At 38.2% G+C, this 15,139-nt stretch overlaps 1 protein-coding gene and 1 long non-coding RNA gene across 2 annotated transcripts in view; both read left to right on the forward strand.

The window, feature by feature from the left end:
* The window catches only part of LOC127528456 (uncharacterized), a 272,579-nt gene that overhangs the window by 34,695 nt on the left and 222,745 nt on the right, over nucleotides 1-15,139 (forward strand). The window lies entirely within an intron of this gene.
* Nucleotides 13,143-15,139, forward strand: part of kctd1 (potassium channel tetramerization domain containing 1) — a 210,222-nt gene continuing 208,225 nt past the window's right edge. Inside the window, exon 1 of the mRNA XM_051929321.1 lies at nucleotides 13,143-13,323. Coding sequence (XP_051785281.1) covers nucleotides 13,315-13,323 — 9 coding nt within the window. The 5' untranslated portion in view covers nucleotides 13,143-13,314. The remainder of the gene's footprint in view (nucleotides 13,324-15,139) is intronic.

The following is a 15,139-nucleotide window of genomic DNA, read 5'->3' on the forward strand; positions in this document are numbered from 1 at the left end:
TGTGAGGGATCGTCAGTTATGGCACTGTGGCCATGTGGCGCAGTTCCCCAAGGGTGATCCAGCTCACAGGATCCTCACTGTGGGGGACCCAAGTGGCTGGACCAGACCAAGGGGAAGCCCACATAACACCTGGCTGTGGCAGATAGATGGTCATTTCTGCAGGGTGGGACTGGAAATGCCTGTTGGCCTAGAGGGTTGCCAACCAGGATCCCGAGCAGTTTTGTCGTGTGGTAGGTGCAGAAATGCGGTGTACCAGTGCACGCTCCCTAACCTGACCTGACCTGACCCCTCTCCTCTTCTGTACCTTTTAATGAAAATGTCCCATAGATCTTTTAATAATTGTGGACCTTAATTATTGCTACACTGTGCAACAAAAAAATTTTAAAGGAAATCCTAAAGGAACACCCAGTTTTACTCAGAGCTAATTTGAATCACCTCAGCTGATGTGAGGTAAAGGCAATCACCTTTGTTTATGATTTGGAATGTGATTGGTTGAGTCAGTTACCACCAACATTAGAAAGACTACATACACTTATACAACCAATATATTAGTTTCCATAGTTTTTTTTCCTTAAAAATGGAGCATTTGCTTTTATTTTGTATGTTGTTAGATAGAAGTTGCTATTAAAAATTAAAGATGTGCTGACATGATTTCTCGGCCTATTTATAAATTAAAGCTACACTTTCAGTAAGGGTGCATAAACATTTGACAACCATTTTAAGTGAATTTGACTTGTCCCAACAAATGATATAACATCTTGCAAACCCACAGGGTGGTTCAATAAGGAGATCAGGGTTCATGCCCTGGGTCCATGCTGTGCGGAGTTTGAATGTTCCCCCAGTGTCCGCGTGGGTTTCCTCCGGGTGCTCCAGTTTACTCCCACAGTCCAAAGACATGTAGAGGAAGTGAATTAGTGAATTGCATGTGTGCATGTGTGTGTTCACCCTGCGATGGAATGTTGCCTTGTCCAGGATTTGTTTCAGCTTTTCAGGAACAGATTAAATGGGTTACCCAATGACATCTTGCAAATCCCATATCACAGTATGTAGACAGCCAAAGATTTGCTTTACTTTAATACCATTCCTGCGAGTTATAAATAAATTACAGAGACAAGGCTTTCACATGTCAATATTAACTAAACCTGTGGTGAGACATGTGGCTTTTTTCTGTCTCCCTCAGTTATCAAGTTTATTATTAAATTGATTAAAACAGCCCTTAATTTTGCATTCTTAAGCATTTTTATTTCCGATTTTCCATTATACGCTAAATGCAATTTCTTACCTAGAAAAATATTTTTGTAGTATACAAAGTCGTCTTCATACCAGGACCTACAATTAATTTTCCAGCTAGATGGCCTGGCTCTATTACTCTGCATGTGCTCTAGGTTTACACTTGGGTGTGAGTGTCCATGTGCAGTTTCAACAATATTGTTTAGTAATGGGGCATGAAGGGTCTCCAGCCCCTTTTCTCAGCTTTAAACTGAGGAATATATTTTTTTAATTATGTACTTGTACATCCAGTTCGAGCTTTACCCAGTCAAGGCTATGCAGCACAAGCCAGTGAAGGTCTTTTGAAATGCCATTTGCTTTATTAAATACTAGGAGGCTTTGCCCCCCTGCTTGCTTCGATCGCCAACCACCGCACTAGCCACTTCACGGATCTGCCGCTCGCGTATGGGGAAGCAGATGTACATTTTAAACAGATTGTTATTTTCATGGGAATTGTTACATATATATAATAGAACTACCTATTTTACATTACAGCAAGTACTTAACCATAGTAAAAAATAGTAAAACGTAATAAATTGAAAGAAAATTATGTTTCATGTTGCGTTAGAGGCATTCGTTGTGTCATATGTTTTTGCTCTGTTTGGCTTTGAAATTAACACACAAATATTTTTTAAACTTACACTTTTACTGTAAAACTTCAGTAAAAACTATTTTTTGAATTAACTTTTCGTCAATATCGCATTGAATTTTGATTCCATGTTTGGACTTACATCGCGACAGTACAATGTATAACTGCCCGTGAGTGAATATCGTTTCTTTCTCTTTTCAAATGTTTGTCCCTGTGATTGGTTAATTGTCATAGCAAAAGCTATTCTAACGGGAAACTGTAAATGTTTTAATATGAATGGCATATCAAGATCTGTTTTGGTGTCTAATGTTATCCGCGGAAGATGTACTACATTACTTTTCTTGTCGCCTATTAAAATTTTACATGTCAGAATTGTTCGAACAATTTTGAATACAACTAATCTTGTCCTATTGCATAGCCCAGTGGTTCTCAAACTGTGGGATGGGCTCCCCTAGGGGGCGCGAAGATGTGAAAAAAGAAAACAAGAATCGAAAATATGAAAAATACATCTATTGAAACCAAAACAAATTAACTTAAACTACATTCTGATACTAGAAAAATAAATATAGAGTTAGATAAATGTCGATAAAAATTAAGTAGGTATAATAAAATATGCATCTATGATATATCATTAAATAAAAAAGAACAAATTGGTATTAGTGGGCTCCTTTCAAAAAAACGTTAGGGTGGCGCGATTAAAACTGTTATGAAAACTCGGGTCCCAAATACTTAAAAGTTGAGAAACGCTGGCATAGCCCATCTCTCAGACATAAATTACGCAATAACATTATGATACATCCTTCTTTCAACAGTTATTCTGTTAACGGTTGTAGTTATTCTTCGGAATATTGTAAGTTGATATTTTCATCTCCACACCGTCACCACCAATTGTTTGAGCATAGTCTATTGATACGCATTTAACCAATTTGCCATGTAACCGATCGTCAATTTTCATGTTAATTCGTTTGACTTAATTGTTTCTCGGTGTTAGGATTGCCAGTGTACTCATTTCTTCTGTTGATAACCCTTCGGGATGAAATTCTTCAATAAGATTTGGACATAATATGGCTTCTTTTATTGGGAACTTAAAGTGAGGAAAATGTAAATACTTCTAAGAGCTGAGAGCGCGGGAACTGTGTGTGAAAAAAGCATCCACACGAATGAGAGGTGAGAGGATTTTGGGTGTGGTTGAAAATGGTTGAGAGGAGGGCGGGACTTGAAAAAATTTCTTGGCAATAGTCTCGTTTCAAGATTTTCTTTTATAATAGAGAGATAGGCACAGTCATTTGGAAAAAAAAATGCATATCAATATCAGCAATTCATTGAGCGCTGACATTACAGAGTTGAATAGCATCCTGGCCTTCATCCACTGCTGATGACAGTACAGTAAATTTAAAAAAGCAACCATGGAAACCTTAGAAAGTGTGCTTCTTTCACTTAATCCTAGTGAAGAAAGAACAGGTAAATAGAAAATTGTCCAGCAAACACTCCACTGTATGGTGATGAATGCCAATACCGGACTGCCACAGAATCTTGTGTTCAAGTCATGCAGTGATTGTAGTCTGCACGATCTGTCCATGTTATTGTTTGTTTTCCTTTTCACCACACAATTGTTTGATTCTGTTCAAGGAGTTATTAGCATATTAGCATTAGCAGTATTTATTAGCAAAATAGGGACAGATAGTATTAGCTAGATAAGTTCTCATTCCAAAAATGCCACTGCGTTAGACAATCTCCTTGTTGGGGATTCTTGGGGACTGTTTCAGCAAAGCTGAAATGCATTTTAGAGCATTAACATTAACATTAACCTTGCATTTTATACTGAGTAGTATCATCAATTAAAATAAAGTAATAACTGAAAACATATCTGGACATGTTAGCAAAACAAAAGCATCACACTGTATGACACATGAAACAAAAGGAAGAATGTTAAAACACATTTCTTGAGCTGCACCAAGTAAAATTTTGTGCTTCTAATTTTTTTTTCTGCATGAAATTCAACTTTCTCCCATTTTTCTGAGTAAAGATGCACAGTGACATAGCTCTTCTGTATCTTAGCATTAGCAGTTTGTTTGCTTTTCAAACCTCATTAAGGTTTTCCTTTCACATCTAAAGGTTAAATTGATTTGTGACCCTAATTTGGCTTGGTAAGAGTGAGTGTGGGTGTGTAAGAGTGCCTTGCTGTGGACAGGAAGTCTATCCAGTTTTGCTTTCTGCTTTACACTCAATGCGGCATAAACTGGCTCTGCTATCAACCATAAAAGTGAACTAAATGGATTCACAAAATGGATGGATGGAGAATTATGATAGGAGGTAGGTAGCTGTAGAAGAGGCTGTAAACTTTATTGATTAGGAGTTTCAGGTAGATGTCAACATGCTGTGGTAAAACAAGCTCTAGCGTTTGTCTCTAGTGCACAACTGAACCAGGACTAAGCATTGGCAAAATGAGGTGGAATATTGTAAACTTTTTGCATAGTGGAGGATTTGACTTCTCACATCTAATACTCCACTAATATATCCAATAATTAATCTTTTTCTTTTTTTGCACACATTCAAATTAGCAAGGCATATTGTACTTTATATTTCAAATAAGATCACTGAAATGCAAGATAATTCAAAGCACTGTATATTTCACAATGCAATATTAAAAGCAGCACTGACAAAGAGTGCTGCCTTCACTACATTATACTTCACAATTCGTGTGTATTAACAGAATTCAGATTTTACAGTTATATTACCTATGTCATGATTGCATGAATCTTTGGCATGTAGTCCTGTGCCAAGTGTGAATGGAGGTCCAGAGAATAATGAGACTAGCTGGTCCAGTACCCTACCCCTCATATGAGGAGAGGAGCATTTGAGCACTAACCTAAAGGAAAAGCTCCTGTATCATCTCTGAGGTAATGCCACTATTTTCCACCCACAGGGAGCCACCAATGGGACTTAACATTGACCAAGCTGTTTTGAGGCTGATCTGGCAGCCTGGATTTTTAAATTATAAAGCCAGGACTTTGGGATGCAGTGAAAGTCTATAAGGGATAGTGTTCTCAGGAGTCTGAGGTAGCATGGGCATCACACCAGACCTCAAAATTGATTTCTCACTGAAGATTAAAAATTGCTGCTTTGTCTGTTATCTGGCAGGGTGTTAATCTGTGATTCTGATATTTGAGAAAACAGTTCTGTTAAAAAAAAAAAAAAAAAGAATTTAATGGAAAGCAGATGGACTCACTCTTCATATTGCACCCAAAGGCTATCAACCCTATATGCTTGGACATATAGTATAGAGTGTGAATATCCACCCATCTTCCTAACTCCCTTATTCAAAGCAGGGTCACAGGAAAGCTGGAGCTTATCCTAGAAAGCTTCGGGCACAAGTCAGGAACAACAACTGGACAGGATGCCAGTCTTTTGCAGAGCGAACACCCAAACTGAAATACATTCAAGCCAATATAGCAACCCCAGTTCATCTAACCTGCATGTCCTTGATCTCTGGGAGTCAACTAAAGGACCTGTAAGAAATCCATGAAACATGTGGAGAACATGCAGACTCCACAAGGGGAACATCTAGGATGGAATCCCTGGTTTTCTTACTCTGAGGCATTAGGGCAACCACTGCACCACTGTGCCATCCGAATGTGAATATGAAATTATTATTATACAGCATATTATGCTGGTATGTGTTTGTTATTTTGTCAAATATTCATTTTTACAGTATATAGTATAAAATGTAGTGTTGTCTACTGTATACAGTATATGGTATTGGTATGTGTTTATTATTTTGGCACATATTAATAATAATAATAATAATAATGCACATCAGCCAAGTTTAGACTCATCAGTTAATGTTAAATGCATATCTCTCAAATACAGGAGTAAAACCTGAGTAAATGAAATATTATATATATATATATATATATATATATAATATATAGTATATATATATATATATATATATATATATATATATATATATATATATATATATATATATATATATATATATATGGTTGAAATAGTTATACTGTCAAATAAATGCAAAGAGTACGCAACACGTGTTTCGCCCTCATTCTGGGCTCATCAGGCGTACACACTCCACTGCATATATATATATAATATATATATATATATATATATATATATATATATATATATATATATATATACTAGCTGTCCCCCGGGGCTACGCCTGCATAGTAGTGAAACAGGACAGTGAGGGGGGCCCTGCTCGGCTCCCTACTCCAGACAGCACGCTTCCCCCTCCCCTTGGTCCGCAACCTCTGTCTTGGATTAACGCAAATATATATCACTTCTGCAAGCGAACTATGATTCTTAGCGCAATGAGGGAAGTTGCAAAATCAACCAGAAAGTTCAAGCAAATTATAGAAAAAAACCCGATCTAAATCCATTAAGTAGTTCTCTCGTTCTCTAGCTAAGCGGAGGTAAGGAATGCCCTGAGGCTGGCGCATGAGTGAGGAAGGTTTTGCTCCCCTCCCCTCGGCCCGCTGCATTTCTCTTGGATTTGCGCAAACAAATCGGTATCACAAGCGAAATATGATACATAGAGCAATGAGAAAAAGTCACAAAATCAACCAGAATGTTTATACAAATTATTGAAAAAAACCTGATTTAAATCTGTTAAGTAGTTCTCTGATGAAAAGCAGACAGACATACAGACATACGTTGGATTTTACATATATATATATATGTAGAGGGCTTACAGGATGGATAAATCAGTGAATACTACCATCTGTCCTGCCCAAAGCAACTCCCACTTATATGTCACCAGAGAAATACTCTGTACAATTTCAATTACAAGGTAGTTCACAGTTTCAGACTTTGCTTGATGGTGTCATTTCAATTTCTATATTTTGTATACAGTTTTTTCCTCATTCACACACCCAAAAGATGCTGTTGTTGGCAAAACAGATCGTCAGTAGTCAGCATGACCACTTAAAATGGTAGTGCATGTGGCTGCAGCTTATACCTGCTAATAAAAACAGCAGTGTGACAATTTGAGCAAATCTGCATCTCAGATCACAAATACCAGTGTTGCAAAATATATAAAAAAAAATCTCTTTAATAAAACAACTGGAAAACACTTGAACTTTCACTTCAGCAAACAAAGTCGCACTCGTATGTTATGTTGCTAACTTCTTAAAATAAGAAAGTAACTATTTTGACACAATTACATAGACAAACAAACGTAAAAACACAACTGCTTTCTAGCATTTAAAAATGGTGAATGGTATTTGTTCCCTTACTGTGATATTGACAGACTTATAAGCCGATTTAGACATCCTAGGGCTGTCCTCTTAAAGTTGTGTGCTGAAGTGGAGTCTACGTTACAGATACCATCACGCAAAAATCACGTGAGCAGAATGTGACTAACGCATCATTTAAATACACAATAGAATGAGATTTTATTTTCAGTTCATTGTCCTGCTGCCTGGAATCACTAAACTGTCAACACCAAAAAAATGTGCGCAGAAATTATTGAGTGTGGAAATTTTCCGAAACTTTGAACTAATTTCAACACCAATTTCTATGCCAACTTCGTGTTTCACAAACCCCAATATTTTTGCATAAGAAGTGGCTTATGCATGTTTCTCAGCGTAAGCAAGTTTTATACATGAGGTCTCAGGACATTAATATTATTGTTTTAAGCTATTCCTGTGTAGCTTTGGTTTTCTGCTGGGGGTCAACTTCTTGCTTCAACCTCCTCCCCAGGTTTCTTGCAGGCTGCTTCAGGCTTTCCTTCAAGATTTCCCCATATTTTGCTGCACTCATTTAGCATTTCTACTCTACATTTCTACATTCTATTGATGTATGCACAGTTTCTCCAATCGAAAATAGTGTAGCTTGTAACTCTTTCACAGTTATCCTTGGTCAGAGGCCACCATTTATAATATAGCCGTTTTATTTGTAAGATTATTCTGTTTTTGTGGACGGCCTGGTTTAGACAGATGTATAGCTATGCCATTCTTAATGACTGATTTAATTGAACTCCAAGGGATGGTAAGTGACTTGGATATTTTCTCGAATCCATCCCCTGACTTGTGCTTTTCAAACACCTTTTACCCTAGTTGATTGGAGTATTCTCTTCTAAAATCAATTGGTTGCACCAATTAGTGTAAAAAAAGCCTAATTAAATCCATTGTGTGCAGGGTCAATACTTTTTATAGGCACATATATATATATATATATATATATATATATATATATATATATATATATATATATATATATATATATATATATATACAGTAATCCCTTGATATATCGCGCTTCGACTTTCACGGCTTCACTCTATTGCGGATTTTATATGTAAGCATATTTAAATATATATCATGGATTTTTTGCTGGTTCATGGGTTTCAGTGGACAATAGGTCTTTTAATTTCTGGTACATGCTTCCCCAGTTGTTTTGCCCAGTTGATTTCATACAAGGGATGCTATTGGCAGATGGCTGAGAAGCTACTCAATCAGAGCACGTATTACGTATTAAATAAAACTCCTCAAATATATTGTGAGCACGGGGGCTGTTTGCACCCGTAGAGGATATGGCCGCTCCTCAAAAAACGCTGAAAGACTAGCTTCACATTGCTCCCTTTCCTTGCTGGGCTTACTTGTGGTTGCTTTGTTGTGCGATATGCTTCCCACATGGTGCTTCACGTACTTAAAAGCTCAAACAGCACCTATTGATTTTTGATTGACGCAACCCCCGCGATTGAGGAGGGATCACTGTATATATATATATACAGTATATATATATATATATATATATATGTGTGTGTGTGTGTGTGTGTAATATATTTTATACATACTTTATATATATACTAGGGGGCTCTGCCCCTGCTCGCTTGGCTCGCCAACCCCAATTTCGTTCTGTTTGGCTTTGAAATTAATGAACAAATTTTTTTTAAATTTACACTTTTACTGTAAAACTTCAGTAAATACATTTTTTTTTAAATAAATTTTCATCAATATTGCATTGAATTTTGATTCCATGTTTGGACTTGCATCGTAACACCGCAATGTATAACTACCCGTGAGAGAATTTCTTTTCTTTCTCTCTAATAAATAAAACAAATTTTTCAAATGTTTATCTCTGTGATTTGTTAATTGTACTGTACTTGCAAAATCTATTCTACTGGGAAACGGTTAACGTTTTAATACAAATGGAATATCAAGATCTCCTTTGTTGTCTAATGTTATCCAGGGAAGATGTACTACATTAGCACTTTGAGCTACTTTTTTGTACGAAAATGTGCTATACAAATAAATGTTATTATTATTATTATTACCTTTCTTGGACACATCCTTCTTCCAACAGTAATTCAGCAGTGGAAGACTGGAAGACTGTTAACGGTTGTAGTTATTCTTCTGAATATTGTAAGTTGATGTTTTCATCTTCCGCATGTTCACCACCAACAGTTTCAGCATAGTCTATTGATACACATTTAACCAATTTGCCGTGTAACTGATCTACAATTTTCATCTTAATTTGTTTGACTTCATCGTTTGGTGGTGCTAGGATTGCCCGTGTACTCATTTCTTCTGTTGCTATCCCTTCGGGATGAAATTCATCAATAAAATTTGGACATAATACATCTTCTTTAATTGGGAACTTAAAGTGAGAAAAGTGTAAAAATTTAAATGAGCTGAGAGAACAGGAACTGTGTCTGTCAAAAGCATTCACACAAATGAGGTGAGAGGACCATGGGCGTGGTTGAATATGGCTGAGAAGAGGGCGTGACTTGAAACAATCTCATGTCAAAAGTATCGTCTCGTTGCAGGATTTTTTTATATAATAGAGAGATATATATAAATAAAATCCAACATTTGTCTGTCTGTCTGTCTGGATGTATGTCCGCTTTTCACGAGAGAAATACTTAACGGATTTAGATTGATTTTTTTTCTAAAATTTTCTTGAATATTCCGGTTGGTTTTGTGACTTCTGTCATTGCGCCAAATAACATAGTTCACTTACAGGAGTGATTAATTCACGCTAATCCGAGACAGAGGCTGTGGGTCGAGGGGGAGGGGGAAGTGTGACATCTGGAATGGGGAGCCAGGCGGGGCCCACCTCACTCATGTACCATCCTCTCTTCGATTCGCTCTACCTCTGGCCAAGTTTTGAAGTGGACTTTGCCTCTGCTTAGCTAGTGATAACTGTTTGTTTATTGATTTTTACAGTTTGTCCTGTTTCACTACTACATGGATGGAGCCCTGGGGGACAGCTAGTATATATATATATATATATATATATTCACGGCATTCATAGTCTGTGTCACAATTTGATTGTATGGGTGGTTACCTACCAGGTAATGCTTGTGGTTGGCCAGCAATCTGCTAACATCCGCCACGGTGCCCTCAGTTTGTGAGGAGCATATCATAGAATGGTTGAAATAGTTTACTGTCAAATAAATGCAAAGAGTACGCGACACGTGTTTCGCCCTCATTCTGGGCTCATCAGGCGTACAAACTCCACTGCACTCCCTCTCGGGAATCGAACCTCGGACGTCAGCACCAGAGGCGATGCCCCTAACGTATAAAACGTATATATATGTATATACTAAGGTCAATTTAGCAACACCATTTCACCTAACCTGTGATGGACTGGCATTCTATCCAGGTGTTGTTCCTGCCTTGTCTCCAATTAATGCTGGGATAGGTTCCACCTCCCTTGCAACCCTGCTCTAATGGGGAGATGAGCTGAGATGGTGGAAAGGTAAAAAGTACAAATAATACATTACCAAATTTTAGTACCCTCAAATTTGTTGAATGTATTACATTACTTGTGGTGGGTTGGCGCCCTGCCCAGGGTTTGTTTCCTGCCTTGCACCTTGTGTTGGCTGGGATTGGCTCCAGCAGACCCCCTGTGACCCTGTAGTTAGGATATATAGCAAGTTGGATAATGGATGGATGGATGGATGGATGGATGGATTACATTACTATTGTTAGTATTGGAAAGCTTATTTGTAAACAATATTGTTGCTTCTCCTTTAATGTTAACAATCCAAAATTACAATAAATAGTACTGGCAATATGGCTCCACCAGGGACAGCTTGGGGCCATGACAAAAAAGTAAGGGAAATGGTTGAGTCAAATGTATAAGGCAATAGACTGGAATAACACCTGGAATTCTTGGATGCATATTAACCATCAAACCATCATCAGAACTTGAAACAGTGCCATAACAAGTTCTGATGATGGTTACGTATAAACATAGAAACTTGTCTTCTAATTCTGTTATGGATTTGGATCTGCCAGACTTGTTCCTGTCAGAGTTGCTGTTGCAAAAACTGCTGAAAAACTTAATGCTGGCCATGAGAGATAGGTGACAGAACAGCCAGTGGTCCAGTGGGTAGGGCTGCCACCTCATAGATCCAGCATCTGTTTGGAATTTACATGTTCTTCCTGCGTCTGTGTGTGTTGTCCTTTGGATTTTCTTTATAACATCTCAGTGTTGTTAGGTTAACAAGCCTTGTGTGTCTGTGAGAGCTAGGAGTGTGCATGAATGGTCTCTGCAATGGACACATGTCCTGTCCACAGCTGTTTCTTGTCTTGAGTCCAGCGGTTTCAGGATAGGCTCTGCTGTCCTGCCAACCTGAATTGCATTAACTGGGTTTGAGAATTATATCATACAGTATTACTATGGGGGCTTTGCCCCCTGCTCGCTTCAGGCATGGTTACATCGCTTAATTTTAATTTTTTAATTTTTTTAAAATAATTTTTTAGCATTTATATAGCGCTTTTCTCACTACTCAAAGCGCTTAGCAATTGCAGGTTAAGGGCCCAACAGAGCAGAGTCCATATTGGCATTTACAGGATTCGAACCGGCAACCTTCCAATTGCCAGTGCAGATCCCTAGCCTCAGAGCCACCACGCATGGCACGAAGACTCGTCTCGCAGGACGTGAAAGTGTCTCTGAGACAGTCACGTCTCGTCTCCTTCCAAGATTTTTTTTTATAATAGAGAGATATTATATTATATTATATTATATTATATTATATTATATTATATTATATTATATTATATTATATTATATTACATGCATACACATGTTAACAGAAAGAGACAGAATCTAAACTATTTCAGATTTACAAACCTCTAAGTGAAACCATAAGCGCTATCTAAATGAAATATATTTTGGATAATGAGTTAGTCAAATAATTTCAGTATTGGCTATGTTAAGTTTATGGTTATGAAAGTTACTATATAAAATAAAGTTTGAGTAAATTACAAGGAAAGACCTGAACACTCTTTTGCTGGTGGTATTTATGCCCTTCATGTTATTTTTGTTTTATTTATTGTATTTTATTTTATTTATAAACCTCATTATAATTATGTAAAGTATTTACCTGTTTATTGTAATTGATAATATTTTGTCATTTTTATTTATTGTATTATAATCACTACAAACAGCTCTGAACTATTAGGAAGAGGAATACACTTTTTTTTATGTAGTCTGTCTTTCCCAACTCTTTTTTTTTTTAATAAAACACTCGGCGCAAATGCCAGTATAGCCTGTCGTATCATTTTCCCAGTGTTTTGAACTAAAGCTTGGGAACTCTTTCAATCTTTTGGAATTATGCATGGTTGAACATTTGAAATGAGTTTGTGCATCTCCCTGAGGCGCTGATTCAGTCTTGATTGGGGCAAAGCAGTCTCCATGTGCTTATTTATATACGTCATTTGGGAAGTTACATAGCCAAGGGAAGAAAAAAAAAAAACAAAAAAAAAACAGTGTTGCTTTCCCTTGAAATTATCGCCTATTCATCGATTAGAAATGAGAAGATCATAATCAACAAGTTGTTTGACCTTATAAAGACGACAATGTTAGCACGTACTTAAAAAAAAGACTTGAAAAGATTTATATATATATATATATATATATATATATATATATATATATATATATATATATATATATCAAAAGACACAACCAACAATCTATATAATTATCATCATCTGCTGCTTTTCCCTTTCTGGCAAAGAAACACTCCATCCATTTGCAGAAATCGCCCGCGGTAACGTTACATCAAAACTAATCATAACGATTAAAATCAGCTTTTCTGTGCAAGAGGAGGGCAATAGGCAAGTTGGAGGCTGGAGTGCGAGTGTTTTATGCAGAAAATTGCTGGATCTTAAAAAAAAAAAAAATTAGAAAATTTACATCAATTTTGGAGAAGGCCGGCGTGCCGCCTCTGTGATCAGTTAATTTAATTGAAGTTTTATTTTGCAGATTGGTTTAGACTGGGGTAGAGGCATGAGCTAATTGTATCCTGATCTTTGCCTTAAGGGGTTTCGAAGCCCTGGAGCAAGTATTCTCTGTATTTTGTTCTGTCTACCTTAGCCAAGCTATTGCATTTCTCTCTGGTGTAGCGAGGGAGGCAGATCGCTAAAGAAATCGGAGGAAAGGGAGGTGGAAAAAAAGACACTTGATGTTCATCAATGTTTCAGGTAAGGACTGAGAGATTTAGCTTGCTATTACTTGCTGAGGCTGCTATGGTAGGGACTTTTAGGGCGCAGCTGCTTTTACGCATGTGCCAGGAGAGAAGCGCCACAGTTCTAACACACACACAGACACACACACATACACGCACGCAAAATATTTTAACCACTTCCTGGGGAATGATCGGCGCTTAATCACGATATGTCAGTTTAAAAGCGTCGCACAGCGCAATCCGCAAAGCGTGCGTCGCGATCGCGGCTGGGAAAGCTCTCGGCTTGCGGCACAAGAGAAGGAAGGAAGCCCCCTGCGCCCTCGGTGCGAACTGGCTCCTGGCGCGGCTCTGGCTTCGGGAAAGTGATCTCGCTCTCTTTCTTTTTTTCCTGCTTGCTTGTTACGTTTCTCCGCGGATTATGCCCGAAGCCCCTACTGTTTTGTTTTAACTAGGAGACCGCTTTGCGATTTCGGCTGAGTGCCTTGCCCGTTCTCGGGTTGCTGTGTATGCCAGTTTCAGTTCCTAAGTGCCCCAGATCTGCTAATGAAAGACGCCATTGTGGAGTAATTTTGCCGGAGGGGGATTTTTATTTTTGTTAAACAGGAGGTACCTTTTCCACATAAGTCAATGCCGATCCACTGAATCACCTCTTTGTACTTACCGTCTCTTTTTGTAACGAGACCCTGTTTTGTCTTTTTCAGAGGAAATCAAAAAATGTGAACGGCAAAAGACTGCCTTGTATTTCTCCGTGCCAGTGATGCGAGTACGGTGCTTGACGCCGGGATGACCGATTTTTCTCTTGGCTTTGAGGGCTTTTAGCACTAGATACAGGCAGTTGTGCGCCAGCTGGGGGTCCCATTTAGAGAAAAATGCTCTCGCGTAATCATTAGCTCTTCCTCGTTTACGATCCCAGCTACAAAAAGGCATCTATTGCCAACATTGTGCATGCACACTCCTAATACATCGAGACTATTTAGTTCTAGGCTTCAAAGATAAAACGAATACCCATCGTACTATTTACTATTGTTCAGATAGGCTCATTTATAATATAAAGAGTGCAATCAGCGCGTTCACAGCACAGGTCGCTGAGACGGTCCACAGTCCATATGTTATACCCCAGAAATTCGGGATAAGGGGAGGTGGAACTGAATCGGAGGTGTCCAAAAAGAAGGAGACGAAGGATGCTGCTGGGGAAAAGTGCCTGCACGAGTAACGGAATTTTGTTTAACTTTCCCCCATTGTTTCTATCCTTGATGGCAGTTCAGTGTGATGGTGTATAAAGATGTCAACTTTTATCAAAATGCACGCTGTATATTGCCTGAATTAAAACAGTTAATTCGATTCTGGTACTACAGATGCAAACGAGAGCACGCGCACATAACGGGTTTCCTATTGTGCTGGAATGTGGCAGCTGGGTTCATCTGTTTTATTCTGCATTGAGCTGGCGTGCTACTTGAAAAGGAATGCGAACGCTGCATTGCACCCCAGGCAGCACTTCCCAGGCTAATGGCCGGCCATCCAAACCTTTGGCTGAGGTGCCTTTTCGACGCAGAGGTCCATTTTTTTTTAAAGGGATTTGCGATCAATCTATTTTTCATTCAGAGTTGGTCTGACAGTAGACACAAAAGTTGGTAAACGGAGCTGTAGTGTAGTCTATGAATCCTGCCGAGCGCTTTAATAGAAAGGAGACTGCGTCGATCAGGAAGAGACACACACACAAAAAAAAAAAAACCCACACGCACCCTGGATTGACTTTTAAGCGCCGGTCCATGTCTGGAATTCTTCGTACGGCTTTCATTCCTGTTCGGTGTGGATCTGGACACATTTGCTTC

The sequence above is a fragment of the Erpetoichthys calabaricus genome, chromosome 6 (genome assembly GCF_900747795.2).
Source record: "Erpetoichthys calabaricus chromosome 6, fErpCal1.3, whole genome shotgun sequence".
NCBI classification, from domain to species: Eukaryota; Metazoa; Chordata; class Cladistia; order Polypteriformes; family Polypteridae; genus Erpetoichthys; species Erpetoichthys calabaricus.